The sequence below is a fragment of the Felis catus genome, chromosome A2 (assembly GCF_018350175.1).
Source record: "Felis catus isolate Fca126 chromosome A2, F.catus_Fca126_mat1.0, whole genome shotgun sequence".
In the NCBI taxonomy this organism is placed as follows: domain Eukaryota; kingdom Metazoa; phylum Chordata; class Mammalia; order Carnivora; family Felidae; genus Felis; species Felis catus.
In genome coordinates, this window is record NC_058369.1 from 18,768,704 (window position 1) to 18,784,632 (window position 15,929).

Genomic DNA, 15,929 nt, shown 5'->3' on the forward strand with positions numbered 1-15,929 from the left:
GCTGCCACTTGACCTTGGCTTGGGGGTTAGTAGGAATGGGGAAGAGGATTCACGCCTCTCTACCTCTGGCAGCTGAGTAGTAGCTCACAACTGGGGAACATGTGGTTCCTGAGCCAGTTGAAGCTACTTTGCCAGAGAGTTGGTGCTTTGGCCCATCTATGTCCCTTCCAGAGCCTACCCTCTGGACCATTGAAAGGAGAAAGTGCTGGGATCAGAGGTGGCAGAGAGGTGCCAGCAATCTGTGGGCTGCGTCCAGATGGGCACTGGTCTCTGTTCTACTCGAGCCCTGCTAATTACTGCCACCCCATTCCCTGCTATTCTTAGCAGCTGTACTCAGGACAGGGCTGGCCAGCATCAGACAGAGGCCTTTCTCCTCTGAGCATGTGTGCTGGGTATGTAAGGGGGCCACTCAGATTTCCCCAGCCCCTCTGGCTGGGGCTGATGGCAGACAGGCAGGCCAGGTGCTCTAGTTCCTATACAGGTGGGTACAGGACAGAGCCAGCTAGCAACTCAGAGGGCTCAGCCCTTCATCCTCCCAAGACATGTCTCGTTCAATATAAACTTCCCTGGCTGGGACCACAGGCCTGGGATCAAGGGCTGGCCTAGCTATCATTGGTATAGGCTGCCTTGGGGATTGGTACTTCTCCCAGCCTTCCTCTCCCAGGCAAAGCAACAGATCCTTCTTTAGGGGTGGGTAGGTTATGGGCCATGCAGGGAGCACACATTATGCCTTGGAATCTTCATAGCATCTCTGACATACAGCTGTGTTCCCTTTTTACAGATGAGGGAATTAAGGTTGAGGGAGGGCTCTTTTTTTTTTTTTTTTTAAAGTCCTGAGGTACACCACATTGGACTAGTACTTTTTAGTTTAGTGGGTAGTCCAGCCTTCTGACCCCCCCTCCCCCCCCCCCCCCCAGCATTCAAGAATATAGGACTAGGCACAAGCCTTTTTCTGGAATCTAGGCAGCCACTGTCCGAAGCTCAGAGGAAAGGGAGTAGGAGAAGGGTTTAGTGTCATCTGACTGGTTTCAAGGACTTTTGGGCCCCTCGCAGCCTCTTGCTCTCCCCAGGAAACCCCTGAACTTCCAGAACCTGCCAGAGCATCTGGACCAGCTGTTACATGTAGACAATGAGGATGAGGAGAGCCAGGGTATGTGGCAGCTTCTGGAATGGGATTGGGGGAGCCAGGCTGGGCCCTGGAGGCCCTGGGGGCTGCCCTGGGGAACACAGTATCCTCTATGCATTCTGTCAGACCCTGTGCCCTGCCTGACCCCACACCTACCTCTCCCTTTCAGGACAGGTTGAAGGGCGGCTTGGCCCATCCACTGTGGTCCTGGACCACACAGGTGGCTTCGAGGGGCTTCTTCTGGTGGATGATGACCTCCTAGGGGTGAGTGAGGGCAAGGCGGGGCCCCAGGTCCAAGCCCCTCCTGACAGCCCCAAGCTGCTCCTGATGTGGCCTTGGTCTCTCTATCCTTTTTTATGGGGCTGCAGCCACAAACCCCTCCTGATGTGCTCATTGAGTCCTCAGCCCCCAAACCCTCCTGATACAACCCTAAAACCTACTCGGTGCAACTCCAGCCCCAAGCTGTTCCCATCACAGCCATGAACCCCTCCTCTCATGCTGCCACCCCTCCCACCCTGTTCAGGCTCAGTGCGGTATTGGCTGGAACAGGCAGGCACCACCAATACAACCCGAGTTGAGGATGGGGCCATTCCTCTTTGGGGAGGCACTCTGTGTGCCCGAGAGGAGGCTCACCATCTCTACTCTTCACCCAGGTGATTGGACACAGCAACTTTGGTACTATCCGCTCAACCACGTGTGTGTATAAAGGTGAGACCATGCTCTGGCCACCATGCTGTGGCCCAGGTTGTTGGGAGGGGATCTGTGGGCCCAGGTCTGAGGCAGGAGGCAGTCTTTTTCTATCTGCTAGGCCTGACTTGGTTTATTCCAGGGAAATGGGTCTACGAGGTGCTCATCTCCTCTCAGGGACTCATGCAGATTGGCTGGTGCACTATCAACTGCCGCTTTAATCAGGAGGTACGTGTGAGAGAGGCCCCCTCCTAGGGAGACATGCTGCTGCAGGCCTCATCAGGGCTCGGGCAACCCACCAGACCACATGAGGTCTGCTTGGAACTGTAACCCGACTGCCCTCTGGAGGAGGAATGCGTCCCACCCCGCCCTAGGACAACAGCAACCCAGGCCAGGAAATCACTCCTTCCCTCAGAGCATCAACCCTTTTCTCTAGAACTCTGTGGGTGCAAGGTTGACGGCTGGTGGGCTCTGGACCTCACAGACCCTTCTTCCCTAGGAGGGGGTTGGAGATACACACAACTCCTATGCTTATGATGGCAACCGGGTACGCAAGTGGAATGTGACCACAACGAATTATGGCAAGGTGAGGGCCAAGACCCCTGGAACCCGCTTGCCCCATGTTCATCCTCACAGCTTGGGTGGGAGCCACCAAATAGCCACGAGAGACTGTAGGGCAAAGGGAGAGGGCAGAGATTCAGGTGCTCTGTACTTATGGCCACCTACCCTGAGGGGTAGTGGAGACCCAGCCAGGGGGCAGAGCGGGCAAGCTGCTGGGCTTCTGTATGTCTGTAAGGCCTCCTCCCCTGGCAGGCATGGGCAGCGGGAGACATCGTGAGCTGCCTGATCGACCTGGACGATGGCACTCTGTCCTTCTGCCTGTGAGTCTCCTGCCTCTTCCCACAGGCCTGGCCTCTGGGACCTCCCTGAGCTGCCCTCAGCTTCCCAGTCCCTTTGAGGGGGCCAGGCCCACTTTAATAGCCTGAGGGTGGACAGCCGCAACAGAGCCTTACTTACTGGCCTGTTTCGGCTACATCCTTCTTAGCACGGGCTCACAGGCCTTCCCTTCTGCTCCAGGAATGGCGTGTCACTGGGCACCGCTTTTGAGAACTTGTCCAGGGGCCTGGGCATGGCCTACTTCCCAGCCATCAGCCTTTCCTTTAAGGAGTCTGTGGCCTTCAACTTTGGCAGCCGTCCCTTGCGATATCCTTTTGGGAAGAAGTCTGTGGACTGCCTGGAAGCTCTTGAGGAAGCAGGGATGAGGGGCTCCCTGCCCTGGGAGTTCTATGGGCTGGTGGTGGGCCATGGTTGCCGAGGGGAGAGGGGCGAGTACAGCTTAGGTGGGTGCCGGGAGGCACAATTCCTATGGCAACCTTATTAGGTGGGTACCGTGCTGTGTGGAATAGATAAGAATGTGAAGCGGCAGAAGTTGCACCCCACAGAGACAGAGAGCTGTGCCGCAGACCAGGCCTTGTGACTCCACAGCCCTGCCCTGGAGCCTAGGCCCCTCCTTGGGGATCTCAGTGGAGAGGGATGGGTGCATCTGAGCCACAGACCAGGTATTGCTGGCTTAACTCTGTGCCACCTACCCAGTGGCAGGTTACCGGCCCCTGCAGGACCCACCCCGTGCTGACCTGGTGCGGGCGCAGAAGTTGCTGGGCTGCTTCCGGGCAGTGCTCAGCGTGGAGCTGGACCCTGTGGTGAGCCAGGGACTGGGCCGGGTGAGCTGAGGGCCTTCTGCAGCCTTTGACCCCCACTGTCCTTTCTTCCCCACATAGGAAGGCCGGCTGGTGGAGAAGGACAGCTCCGAGTGGCAGTTGCAGGGCCAGCCCACCGTCCTCCTCACGCTGGCCCACATCTTCCATCGCTTCGCACCGCTCCTGGTGAGGGGATGTTTGAGAGGGGAAGAAGTGGGCTGTGGCACAAGTGCCGGTGCTAGGGGCTGGGAAGCTGAGGCGCATGAGGCTCAGCACCGTCACCTGGCAGGGGTCCCATGTGACCAGAGCCCTTAGACCTCAAGGATGTCACTCAGGGAAGGAGGAGATGCTTCCAGCTGAGGATATCAGGGGATGTCCTAGAGAAAAGATTGAGGGGTAATGACATCACTGGCTAAGGGAACTGCATGTGTGAAATGCCAGAGGAGCCCTGGGGCGGCGGCCCTTCTTGTGTCTGAGACCCTGGAAGGGCTCATCTGTGTCTTGGGGTTGCTTGAGGGAACCCAAGACTATACCTGTGGCCTTGGCCCCATGCCAGGGCAGGGGCAGAAGGCCACCACCTCACCAGTGCCCGCCCTTGGTGCAGCGCAAGGTATACCTGGTAGAGGCTGTGCTCATGAGCTTCCTGCGGGGCGTCGTGGAGGCAGGCACCCCTGCACAGGCCCAGTCCATGGTGCGTCAGATCCTCGACCTCCTGTGGCTCTTCATGGAGGTGAGGTTTCGGACTTCAGGCCTCAGGCCAGGATGTCAGGCTCCACCGAGATAGGGGAGGTACAGGGAGGGTTTGGGAAAGGACCCACAGACGGCTGTCCTGGCACCTGCCCTCTGCCAGCTAGGTGTGCAGCCCGGCATCTCTCCCCCAGGACTACGAGGTACAGGATTGCCTCAAGCAATTGATGATGTCCCTGCTGCGGCTTTACCGGTTCTCACCCATCGTCCCAGACCTGAGCCTACAGGTGGGAGCTCCTGCCCCTGCCCCTGGGCCCCCTGGGCCCTAGCCGCCCTCTCTGAGCACCCCATCCCCACAGATCCACTACCTGCGGCTCACCATCGCCATCCTGAGGCATGAGAAGTCCCGCAAGTTTCTGCTTAGCAATGTCCTGTATCCTTTCCTTGCTGCCAGACAGGCCAGACATGTGGTGTCCTCTGGGGTCATTAGGGGCCAAGGAGGGCAGTGTGCCTCTGGCCAGGGGTCCCTAGGGAGGCTCAGAGGCCCAGAGCCGTGCAGTATGTGAGTCCTTGTTCCAGGACCCAGCCTTCCCAGCACTCTCTCTACAGAGCAGAGAGGGTAAAGCAAAGGACCCCGGCCAGCTGGCCAGCCTGAGCAGGGATTTCCAGACGGCTGCCGACTCTTGGGCTACGTGGAGGTGTGGAGACGCCACCAGGGCCTGACTGCTGTAGCCAAAGCAGCACCGAACTTTTATCTGAGTCCCACGGCAGGGGTTCCCATGAGATCTTCTTTTGGGACTTGGCTCTTCCTGCTTCCCAACACTGTTGAGGACTGTGCTGCAGGAGGGAGGGTGCTGGTGGGGAAGACTGTGCTGGTAGCTGTCTTTGTGTGGGGTCTTCAGCCTCCAAGAGTTAGAAACAGCTGGGAGACGGAGAGGCCGCCAGGCCCTCTCTCAGCCTGTTCCCCCCACCACCCTCATGTGTTCCTGTGACAAACCTTTTTAGTACATTTGCTGGGAATCAGGCTTTAGTGGACTTGATGGCCACAGCTATTTTTCAGGGCTCATGGCCGAGGGAGACCGGCTTATAGTAGCAATGGTACCTCTAAGGGTAGGAGAATATGGTGGGCATATGGGGAGACAGGTGAGTTCGGAAGAGCTTCCCAGGGAGAACTCGTGAGGGTGTAGGGTACACCCCTTGGTGAGTGGAGCTCTGCCTTGACAACCACCAGCTTCGACGTGCTCCGGTCTGTTGTCTTCTTTTACATCAAGAGCCCTCTGCGAGTGGAGGAGGCTGGCCTACAGGAGCTCATTCCCACTACCTGGTGGCCCCACCGCTCCAGCAGGGAGGTGGGCCGACTGAGATGGGCAGGCAGGGTCACAGGGAGGGCTCACCCAGGGTATCTGAGCCACCTGGCCTTGAGCATGTGAGGCCCCTTCCCCAGCCTGGTCTCTGGCGTGGGAGTAGGGGTTTCCTGTCTGAAGCAGGCCTGGTTAAGTCCTGAGTGAGCTCTGCTGTCTTCCATCCCCTGCTCCTGCCCAGGGCAAAGACAGTAAGGATGTAAAGGATGAGACCGCTGAGGAGCACAGACGGAGGCGTGCCTACGAACGTGGCTGCCAAAGGCTCAAGAAGCGCATCGAAGGTAGCCCCCTGCCCAGGGCACTGAGTAGGGGGAGGACGATTTGTGTGTGTGTGTGTGTGTGTGTGTGTGTGTGTGTGTGTGTGTGTGTGTGTGTATCAGGGGCTCTTGGTAGTGACCATGTCTAGATTCAGCTTGTGGAACCCTGAGAGTGGAGCCCTGATCCAAACCTGCCGCCCCTTCCCATCCCTGGGAGCCTGAGAGCAAGGCTCTGCCTGAGGAGAGCTCAGTGTTGTGTTCCCTACCCCACCTCCAGTGGTGGAAGAACTACAGGTCCAGATCCTGAAGCTGCTGCTGAACAATAAAGATGATAATGGGGTAAGTGACTCCCAGACCCCCGCGTGGGTCCCTGGTAGGGATGGGTGCTGGTACTGGGGCCCTGAGACCCACAGGGCAGGGACTGGCTCGGGTTCCCATAGCAGGGCCCAGGCTAAGGCACAGCACCGAGCCAGTCCACTCCAGGGCCAGCTCCTCACAACCTCATTTTTCCTTCCCTCAAAGGGGGAAGCTTCTAGGTACATCTTCCTGACGAAGTTCCGAAAGTTTCTACAGGAGAATGCCAGTGGCCGGGGGGTAAGTGTCCACTCGGCCAGCCCACCATGGACACTTGGCTGTGTTGCAGGGTCTGCACCCCAGGCTTCCGGCATCTCTCAGCCTGCTGCATCCCTGCCTAATCTTGCTCTTCCTCTGCTGCCCCGCCCTCTGTGCTCACCCCAGGGTCCTGGGGCAGGCCTTGGATGAGGAGTGAGCAGGCTCTAGGCTGGCACAAATGCATGTCCTGTGCCCTGCAGAATATGCCCATGCTGTGTCCCCCTGAGTACATGGTCTGCTTCTTGCACCGGCTGATATCTGCCCTGCGCTACTACTGGGATGAATACAAGGCTTCGAACCCTCGTGCCTCCTTCAGTGAGGGTGAGTGGGGCCAGGCCTCATCAGAGAGGCTGGGCAGCGCTGTCCCGGTGATAGTGTAGAGTGTGGAGCTGGCGGCAGGGTGGGGGTGGAGCTGTCCCAGGCTTCCTAACAAGTTGAGTACTCTCCTGATGGGTGGCTTTCCCACAGGGCAGCAGGAACTCCACTCTGTAGGAGTGCCAAACCCACATTCACTCTGTCCCCACAAGTTCCTGCCCACTACGGCCTCCTCTTCTCGGTCCCAGTCCGTCCAACCCTCTGCAGTCCTTTGTAGGGGACACCAGGGACAGGCCCTGAGGTGTTGGGGGCTGTGTTTGTGTGGGACAGGGTCCTCAGGGCCAGTGGGAGCCGTGCCTGCCCTGGATTGGGGATGTCCATGGGGCTGGGTCAGGGCCCTCTCTGAATGTGACTGCAGACAGAGTGCTCCCTTCATCCCAACTCGTGCAGTCACTGACACTGACCCCAAATGGTCGGGGGTGGGGTGGGGGGGAAGCCATGCTGTGTGCCTGAGCAGGGCAGGTAGGTGGCCAAAGGCAGGGGTCTCCTCTGGGCTAAGCAGCGTAGAGGGGTGGCTTCTCAGTGTGTCTTCCTATCTGGCTCACTGCTGGCCCGGCCTCCCAACCCCTCCTTGCAGAGGCCTACATACCGCCTCAGGTCTTCTATAATGGCAAGGTGGACTACTTTGACCTGCAGCGCCTGGGAGGCCTCCTCTCACACCTTCGGAAGACCCTCAAAGGTACGTGTAGGCTTGTGGGCAGTGGGCAGGGCCGGACCGGGCGAGTGTGGGCCGTACAATCCTCAGCCAGCTCTGCACTGGGTGCAGGGTTACCCTCTGCCCGCCAGAGGGCGCCCGAGTATCTCGACCTGCTCCTCCAGGGAGATGCCCTCTGCCTCAGGTCTTGGGTCCAGCCATCCCTTTCCTTGAGCTCCCTTCCCTTGAGCACCCGCCCCACGGGAAGCCTAGGGGTCCTATAAGGAACTAGGGAGCATATGTGGAGTGACCACGGGATCTTGGTGAGGTCACAGGGGTGAGAGGCGAGCAGGCACAAGTGCTGCCTGAGTGGCTTTCAAGGATGAGCACACGTGGCCACCGCACAGGGCACTACAAGCACAGCGCACGCAAAGGCAGGGATGCTCACAACAGCCTGGTAGGGCCTGGAGACGGAAGGCTGCTGGGGTGCTGGTGAGGAAACCACCAGGTGGGGAGTGGTGGGAAATAAGGCCAGAGTCGCACGCGTAGAGTCTGAGGGCCTTGTGGGGCACGAAGTAGGTGTGGGCTCATTCCAGGGATAGGGGCAGCTTTGGAAGGTCCTGAGGCAGGGGAGTGAGGTCAGGGATCTGCGTGTGATAATGGAGTCAGTACGTGGGCCAAGAGAGGAGATAGAGGGAGGGCAGGAGTGAAGGGGAGGAGTCAAAGATGACCCCAGGCTTCCTGCCCGAGGCTGTGGGGATGGGGCACCGTCAGGAAGGGGGCTGTAGGAGGAGGCTGAGGTGGCAAGTCCGCTATGTTTGAGGACCACAGCCTGGGCTGGAGGCAGAGGTGTTGCTGTTCCACCTCTCACTGACAGCTGAGGGGATGAGCCTACGGTGAGCCCTGTGTGCAAAGTGAGACAAGTAGTGGCCTAGACAGCCCTGGATCTTGTGTTTGTAGGTTAGAAAGTGCTGGGGAGAGAAGTAGGGGACCCTGGAGAGCGTGCAGTCACTGGAAACAGAGGGACCGACAGGAGTGTGATGGGGAACACCTCCTGCTGTTAAGGTCCCTGAGACAAAAGGCCTTGGGGCGCAGTGAAGGCTGGCGTGGAATAAGTGGAGTGCGTAGGCAAAGGTGCAGTGGTAAATGTGGGGCCCTGCAAAGCCCCCCGCTCAGCCAGTGGTGCTCTCTCGCCATTGTGGGCGGTTCCGTGTGACCCCTGAGCCCCCCACTGGCCTGAGAACCCTCCTGCCATTCCCTGCAGATGACCTTGCCTCCAAGGCCAACATCCTGATCGACCCACTGGAGCTCCAGGCAGCCACCATGGATGACCTGGACGAGGACGAGGAGCCAGCCCCAGCTGCGGCCCAGGTGCCGCGGTAGGGGCAGGCAGGGGGCTTGGTATTGGGCTGTCCCTCTATCATAAGGGCAGGGGTGTCACACGGGGTCACCTCCTTCTCCAGGCAGCAAGGAGCTTCTCACCAGGCAGGTTTCCTTGCTGTAGGTGGAGGCGCGAACCTTCCTGCCATTTCCCAACCCCACAAATCAAGGGAGTCCTACATGGGCCCCGGTCCTGGGGAGCTGAGTGGCGTCTGGCCTCCTCTCTCCTACACAGCGCCCCATGCAGGCTCTGGCCATGGGGGGCGTACTGCCCCTGCCCCGGCCCAGCTGGCTCAGTTCTCCAACCCTGGGCCGAGCTAACCGCTTCCTCAGCACAGCGGCTGTGAGCCTGATGACCCCACGGCGGCCTCTGACCACCTCGGAGAAAGTGAAGGTCCGCACGCTGAGCGCAGAACAGAGGACTCGTGAGGACAGTAGGTGCCAGGCAGGGCCAAGCACATCCATAGTTCCCCACCCTGGGCAAAGCCAAGCTACACCCCCATTCCTTCCCAGTCCTGTGGCCTGGCAATATCTCAAGGGCATGGGAAGTGCACTCTAAGGGCAGGAAATCGATGCTACAGAAATAGTCCTGGAGCTGCAGGCCCTTGCCCTACCCCTGCCCCCATGTTCTCCCCTGCAAGTCCCTCCTTGGGCCCAGGCAGGGAGAAAGGGCTCCCTTCTCCTACTGTGAGGCCCGTCCTGGCACCACAAGCTTGGGAGAGAGCTGGAATGGCCTACGGCCCTGACCCTCCCCTTCCCCCACTCCGTAGTTGAGGGCAGTCACTGGAATGAGGGCCTGCTGCTGGGGCGGCCCCCGGAGGAGCCTGAGCAGCCCCTCACGGAGAACTCCCTGCTGGAAGTCCTGGATGGCGCCGTCATGATGTATAATCTCAGCGTTCACCAGCAGCTGGGCAAGGTCTCCCACTGGTGGCCGATGAGCATGTCCTGTGGTCCCACACGTTCAGATGCTTGTGTGTGTGTGTTGGGGGGGAGGGGCGGATATCTACTCATGACTGCATGTGAATGTGTGCCACAGCAAGACTGATTGCTGCCAGTGATGTGTGGGCCTGACCTGGTTTTGTGGGAGGGGGTTGTCTGGGACCGAAGGTTGGGAGCTTGGCAGGGCTGGGAGCCAGGCTGGGTCTGGAGAAACCTGAGTGACATGCCTGAGGAGTCACGCTGGACCTGTGGTGTCCGATGCTCTAGATGGTGGGTGTGTCTGATGATGTCAATGAGTATGCAGTGGCTCTGAGGGACACAGAGGACAAGCTCCGGCGGTGCCCCAAGCGGGTAAGAACTAGATGGGCAGGGGGGTTTTCGAGAGGGAGGCCTGTTGCAGAGAGGAGGCTTGCCAGCTCAGGCTTCCCAGGGCAGGCCACAGAGGGACTGTCCTGCCGCTGCTTCTGGGGGCTACACCGGTAGTTTTCCTGTCCCCACCCACCTGACTATGCCACGTCAGTGAGAGCAGGGCTGGCATTAGGGCAGGGCAGGGCTTGAGCCCCATCACTAGCTGCAGCCCGCGCCAAGGTGCCCCTGCCCCCTGCCCGCTAAGTGCTGACGCACACCCACTCTCCTCATCAATTATGAATTCGACCCTGAGTGCTTCCTCGGCCACTTGCAGAGTCAGCAGGAAGCAGGACCTGACTCTCACACTTTCCTGCAGCCCTTCTGCTGTAGCTCTCCTGGCCTGGGGAGTAGGGCGTCCTGTGCCTGGGCTGGACTTCCCCAGCAGGGCCCTTTCCCTGCTGTCTGCAGAGCCCAGGCTTGCCTTTGCAGCCAAGCGAGAGCAGCTACCGGGGCCATGGTCCCAGCCCAGCTAGGGGACATGGCCAGGGGCTCATGGAACCCCAGCTGTGTCTCATTTCCACGCTCTGCACAAACGACCAAGACCCTTCTCTGAGGCCTGCTCGGGCTTGCCAGTGGGTCCTAGGCAGAAGAGGGTTTTGAAGAGTAGAGCTGAGTCTGCCCAACCTTTTGCCTGCTCCAGCCACCAGTGGGGTTCCTACCAGGCTGCCTGGGGCAAGCAGGGTGGGTGTGGGTATGGTGCCATGGCCTGATTGTCTTTCCCCTTGGGTGGCAGAGAAAGGACATCCTTGCAGAGTTGACCAAGAGTCAGAAGGTTTTCTCAGAAAAGCTGGACCACCTGAGTCGCCGTCTTGCCTGGGTCCATGCCACTGTCTACTCCCAGGTGAGTAGGTGTGGGCTTGGCCAGTGACTGTTGCCCTCCCCGAGCTCACTGACTATAGTCACAGATGGCCAGGCTGTGCCGGCCTCTCAACGCTCCCTGCCCTCCTGGGCCTCTGCCATGCACGTGCCCCCTCTCCGCTCCCTATCCTCCCTACCTCCACCACATGCTATGCCCCCTGAACCTCTCCTGCCCTGTGAGCTTGATTAGATGTCATTGTAGGCATCCCAGGTCCCCTCCAGCTCACAATTCCTCCCTTGCAGGAACAGGGCCTGTCTGTGCCTGTCTCCCCTTCTTCGCTTCCCCTTCCTTCTCTCCCGGGGTGGAGGTGTCCTCTTAGGAGCCCCAGTCTCCCTCACTCTGCACATGCTTCTCTCTGACTCCCTTTCTTCCTTTGAAGCCACAGCCTGGTTTTCTGTTTTGTCATTCACTCATTCGTTGATTCAGTAACATGTGCTCGGAGCCTGGAGTATGCCAGGTACATCTTGATGCTAGGGACACTCAGTCCTGACGCATGTCTGAGCCACGTCTGCCCTCCCAAGGCTGTCAGCCTTGAGCAGTAAACTGAAAGATGGTGCACTCTCTCTGTGACCATGCTTTGACCCTCAGGTCCCGAGCCCTCCAGACTTGCTTCCACTCCCTGCCTGTCCTAGCATCTCTCCCCAGCTAGTGAGCGCCCATGTCAGGACATCCGTCTACCTTCTTAGACATGCCCTTCCCTCATAACTGGGTGATCAAGGCCCTTGGTGTCCCTACCTCTACCCGCCATCCCCACTTGCTTTTTCTCAGGCTCCTCCCGAGCCCAGACCGCTTCCACCTGTTACTCCTCCTTTCTCTCTTGCTGCAGACCACCTTGCCTCCAGCCCCATGCAGGAGGCTCCTCTCCTCCCTTGACTGGGATTTCATGGCTGTCCGCTGGCCTATGCAATCTTTTTTTTAAATGTTTGTTTATTTTTGAGAGAGAACAGAAGTGTTAGTGGGGGAGGGGCAAAGAGAAGGAGACAGAGAATCCCAAGCAGGCTCTGCGCTGTCAGTGCAGAGCCCGACATGGGGCTCAAACCCACAAACCATGAGAGCATGACCTCAGCTGAAATCAAGAGTCAGATGCTTACCTGACTGAGCCACCCAGGCTCCCCTGGCCTACGCAGTCTTGCTGCCCCTGCCGCACCATCTTGTGAGGAACCTAGCCCTGCCATCTTTATACCTTCTTTTCCTTCCTTTTAAATTGTGATAAAATATGCATCACACAAAATTTGCCATCTTAACCATTTTTTTTTAAGTTTGTTATTTTTGAGAGAAAGAAAGCATGCACACGTGCACTAGAGCAGGGGAGAGGCAGAGAGAGAGGGAAAGAGAGAATCCCAAGCAGGCTCCGTGCTGTCAGCACAGAGCCCTACTCAGGGCTCGAACTCAGTGAACTATGAGATCATGACCTGAGCTGAAATCAAGAGTCAGATGCTTAACTGACCAACCGAGCCACCCAGGTGCCCCTTAGCCATTTTTTTTTAATTGTGGTAAAATGCATACAATATATTGCTTATTAACTTAGTCATTTTAAATGTATAGTTCAGTGGTGTTAAGGATATTCACATTGTTGTGCAGCCAGTCTCCAGAACCCTTTCATCTTCCCAAACTGAAACTTATCCCCCAACTCCCCATTCCTTCCTCACCTCAGTTCCTGGCACCCACCATTCTACTTTTTGTCTACTTGACTGTTCTGGGGACCTCATATAAGTGGGATCATATAGTATCCTGCTTTGTCACTGGTTTGTTTCATTGGGCATAATGTTCTCACAGCTTTTCACCCATGTTGTAGCACGTATCAGGATTTCCTTCCTCTTTGAGGCCGTATATTCCATTGTATGTATATACCACATTTTGTCCATTCATTCATCAGTGGACGTTTGGGTTTCCACTTTTTGGCTATTGTGAATGGTGCTGCTGTGTTCATGGTGTGTACAAATACCTCTTTAAGATTCTGTTTTCGGGGCGCCTGGGTGGCGCAGTCGGTTAAGCGTCCGACTTCAGCCAGGTCACGATCTCACGGTCCGGGAGTTTGAGCCCCGCGTCGGGCTCTGGGCTGATGGCTCGGAGCCTGGAGTCTGTTTCCGATTCTGTGTCTCCCTCTCTCTCTGCCCCTCCCCCGTTCATGCTCTGTCTCTCTCTGTCTCAAAAATAAATAAACGTTGAAGATTCTGTTTTCAATTCTTTTGCGTATATACGCAGAGGTAGAATTGCTGGATTACATGGTAATTCTATTTCTCATTTTTTGAGGAACTGCCATACAGTGGCTGTACCATTTTACATTCCTGCCAGCAGGGCACAAGAGTTCCAATTTCTTCCCATCCTTGTTGCCACTTGTTACTCTATGTATGTTTTTTGTTTTTTTGGTAGTGGCCATCTTAATCGATGTGAAGTGGTATCTCATTGTATTTATTTATATATATATATATATGTGTGTGTGTGTGTGTATGTATACATTTATTTTATTATTTTTTAATATGAAATTTATTGTCAAGTTGGTTTCCATACAACACCCAGTGCTCATACCAACAGGTGCCCTCCTCAATGCCCATCACACACCCTCCCCTCCCTCCCACCCCCCATCAACCCTCAGTTTTTAAGAGTCTCTTATGTTTTGGCTCCCTCCCTCTATAACCTTTTGGGTTTTTTTTTCCTTCCCCTCCCTCATGGTCTTCTGTTAAATTTCTCATGATCCATATAAGAGTGAAAACATGGTATCTTTCTCTGTATGACTTATTTCACTTAGCGTCACATTCTCCAGTTCCATCCATGTTGCTACAAAGGGCCATATTTCATTCTTTCTCATTGCCACGTAGTACTCCATTGTGTATATAAACCACAATTTCTTTATCCATTTATCAGTTGATGGACATTTAGGCTCTTTCCATAATTTGGCTATTGTTGAAAGTGCTGCTATAAACATTGGGGTCCAAGTGCCCCTATGCATCAGCACTCCTTTATCCCTTGGGTAAATTCCTAGCAGTGCTATTGCTGGGTCATAGGGTAGTTCTATTTTTAATTTTTTGAGGAACCTCCACACTGTTTTCCAGAGCGGCTGCACCAGTTTGCATTCCCACCAACAGTGCAAGAGGGTTCCCGTTTCTCCACATCCTCTCCAGCATCTATAGTCTCCTGATTTGTTCATTTTAGCCACTCTGACTGGCGTGAGGTGGTATCTGAGTGTGGTTTTGATTTGTATTTCCCTGATGAGTGACATTGAGCATCTTTTCATGTGCCTGTTGGCCATCTGGATGTCTTCTTTAGAGAAGTGTCTATTCATGTTTTCTGCCCATTTCTTCACTGGATTATTTGTTTTTTGGGTGTGGAGTTTGGTGATCATTGTGGTTTTGATTTGAATTTCCCTGTTGAGTATCTTTTCATGTGCTTATTGGACACATGTATATCTTCTTTGGAGAAAGGTCTATTCAAGTGCATTTGCCCATTTTTAATAGGATTGTTTGGTTTTTGTTGTTTTGTAGGAATTATTTATATACATTGGATATTGACTCCTTATCAGATTATGATTTACAGGTATTTTCTCTTCTTCTGTGAGTTGTCCTTCCACTCTGTAGATGGTGTCCTTTGCTGCACAGTTCATTTTGATAAAGTCCAATTTATTTTTTCTTTTTTTGCCTGTGTTTTTGTTGTCACAGCCCAAAAGTCGGTGTTAAATCCAAGGTCATGAAGTCCTCTCCCCATGCTTTCTTCTAAGAGTTATATAGTTTTAGCTTGTAAGTTTGGGTATTTGATCCATTTTGAGTTAATTTTTGTTTAAGCTATAAGGCAGTGGTCCAACTTTATTCTTTTGCATATGGAAATTCAATTTTCTCAGCACCATTTATTGAAAAGACTGTCCTTTCCTCAATGAATGGTCTTGACAATCCTTGTCAAAAATCCTTTGACCATATATATGTGAGTTTATTTCTGGGCTCTCTGGTCTGTATGACTATCTTTATGCCAGTATCACACTATCTTGATTATTGTAGCTTTGCAATAAGTTTTGAAATCAGGAAGTGTAAGATCTCCAACTTTGTTCTATTTCGAGGTTGTTTTGCCTGTTTGAGTCCCTTGGGACTCCATATGAATTTTAGGATAGATTTTTCTATTTCTGCAAAAAATGCCATTGGGATTTTGATAGGGATTGCATTAAATCTATACTTTGCTTTGGTTAGTATTGTCATCTTAACAATATTAAATCTTCCAGTCCTTGAACATGGAATATTTTTCCATTTATTTGTGTGTTTTAAAATTTCTGTCAGCAACATCATATAGTTTTCAGTGTACAAGTTTTTCACCTTCTTGGTTATATTTATACCTATTTCATTCTTTTTGATTCTAATGTAAGTGGGATTATTTTTCTGATTTCCTTTTTGGATTGTTCATTGCTAGTGTGTAGAAAAACAACTGACTTTTGTGTATGAATTTTATATCCTGCATGTTTCCTGAATTCATTTATTCTAACAGATTTTTTGTGTATGTGGATTCTTTTTTTTAATTTTAGTTATTAAGAATTTTTTTTTATGTTTCTTATTTTTGAGAGAGCAATAGGGCGCGAGTGGGGGAGGAGCAGAGAGGGAGACACAGAATCTGAAGCAGGCTTCAGGCTCTGAGCTGTCAGCACAGAGCCTGACGCGGGGCTTGAACCCATGAACCGCAAGATCATGACCTGAGCCCAAGTCAGTTTCTTAACTGACTGAGCCACCCAGGTGGCCCTAATTTTAGTTTTTTAACATACAGTACAATATTGGTTTCAGCAGTAGACTTTAGTGATTCATCACTTACCTACAACACCCAGTGCTCATCACAGCAGGTGCCTTCCTTAATACCTATCACCTATTTAACCCATTCCCCCATCCACCTCCCTCCATCAACCCTCAGTTTGTTCTCTATTATTATGAGTCTCT

General features: G+C 54.5%; 1 protein-coding gene across 8 annotated transcripts in view; it reads left to right on the forward strand.

Moving 5' to 3' along the window:
* Positions 1 to 15,929, forward strand: part of RNF123 (ring finger protein 123) — a 31,892-nt gene that overhangs the window by 4,417 nt on the left and 11,546 nt on the right. For 5 of the 8 annotated variants that reach the window (XM_045050208.1, XM_045050203.1, XM_045050229.1 and 2 more), the window contains exons 4-26: positions 1,071 to 1,150; positions 1,296 to 1,390; positions 1,780 to 1,834; positions 1,956 to 2,041; positions 2,313 to 2,399; positions 2,627 to 2,694; positions 2,891 to 3,016; positions 3,399 to 3,513; positions 3,592 to 3,696; positions 4,067 to 4,240; positions 4,392 to 4,484; positions 4,557 to 4,630; positions 5,429 to 5,546; positions 5,740 to 5,839; positions 6,093 to 6,154; positions 6,338 to 6,409; positions 6,628 to 6,748; positions 7,380 to 7,481; positions 8,701 to 8,807; positions 9,052 to 9,250; positions 9,587 to 9,732; positions 10,023 to 10,106; positions 10,897 to 11,004. In XM_045050208.1, the coding sequence (XP_044906143.1) occupies positions 1,071 to 1,150; positions 1,296 to 1,390; positions 1,780 to 1,834; positions 1,956 to 2,041; positions 2,313 to 2,399; positions 2,627 to 2,694; positions 2,891 to 3,016; positions 3,399 to 3,513; positions 3,592 to 3,696; positions 4,067 to 4,240; positions 4,392 to 4,484; positions 4,557 to 4,630; positions 5,429 to 5,546; positions 5,740 to 5,839; positions 6,093 to 6,154; positions 6,338 to 6,409; positions 6,628 to 6,748; positions 7,380 to 7,481; positions 8,701 to 8,807; positions 9,052 to 9,250; positions 9,587 to 9,732; positions 10,023 to 10,106; positions 10,897 to 11,004 (2,377 nt within the window). Of the gene's footprint in view, positions 1 to 1,070; positions 1,151 to 1,295; positions 1,391 to 1,779; positions 1,835 to 1,955; positions 2,042 to 2,312; positions 2,400 to 2,626; positions 2,695 to 2,890; positions 3,017 to 3,398; positions 3,514 to 3,591; positions 3,697 to 4,066; positions 4,241 to 4,391; positions 4,485 to 4,556; positions 4,631 to 5,428; positions 5,547 to 5,739; positions 5,840 to 6,092; positions 6,155 to 6,337; positions 6,410 to 6,627; positions 6,749 to 7,379; positions 7,482 to 8,700; positions 8,816 to 9,051; positions 9,251 to 9,586; positions 9,733 to 10,022; positions 10,107 to 10,896; positions 11,005 to 15,929 lie in introns of all 8 variants that reach the window. The other 3 variants (XM_045050225.1, XM_003982232.4, XM_045050232.1) reach the window with 3 other exon arrangements.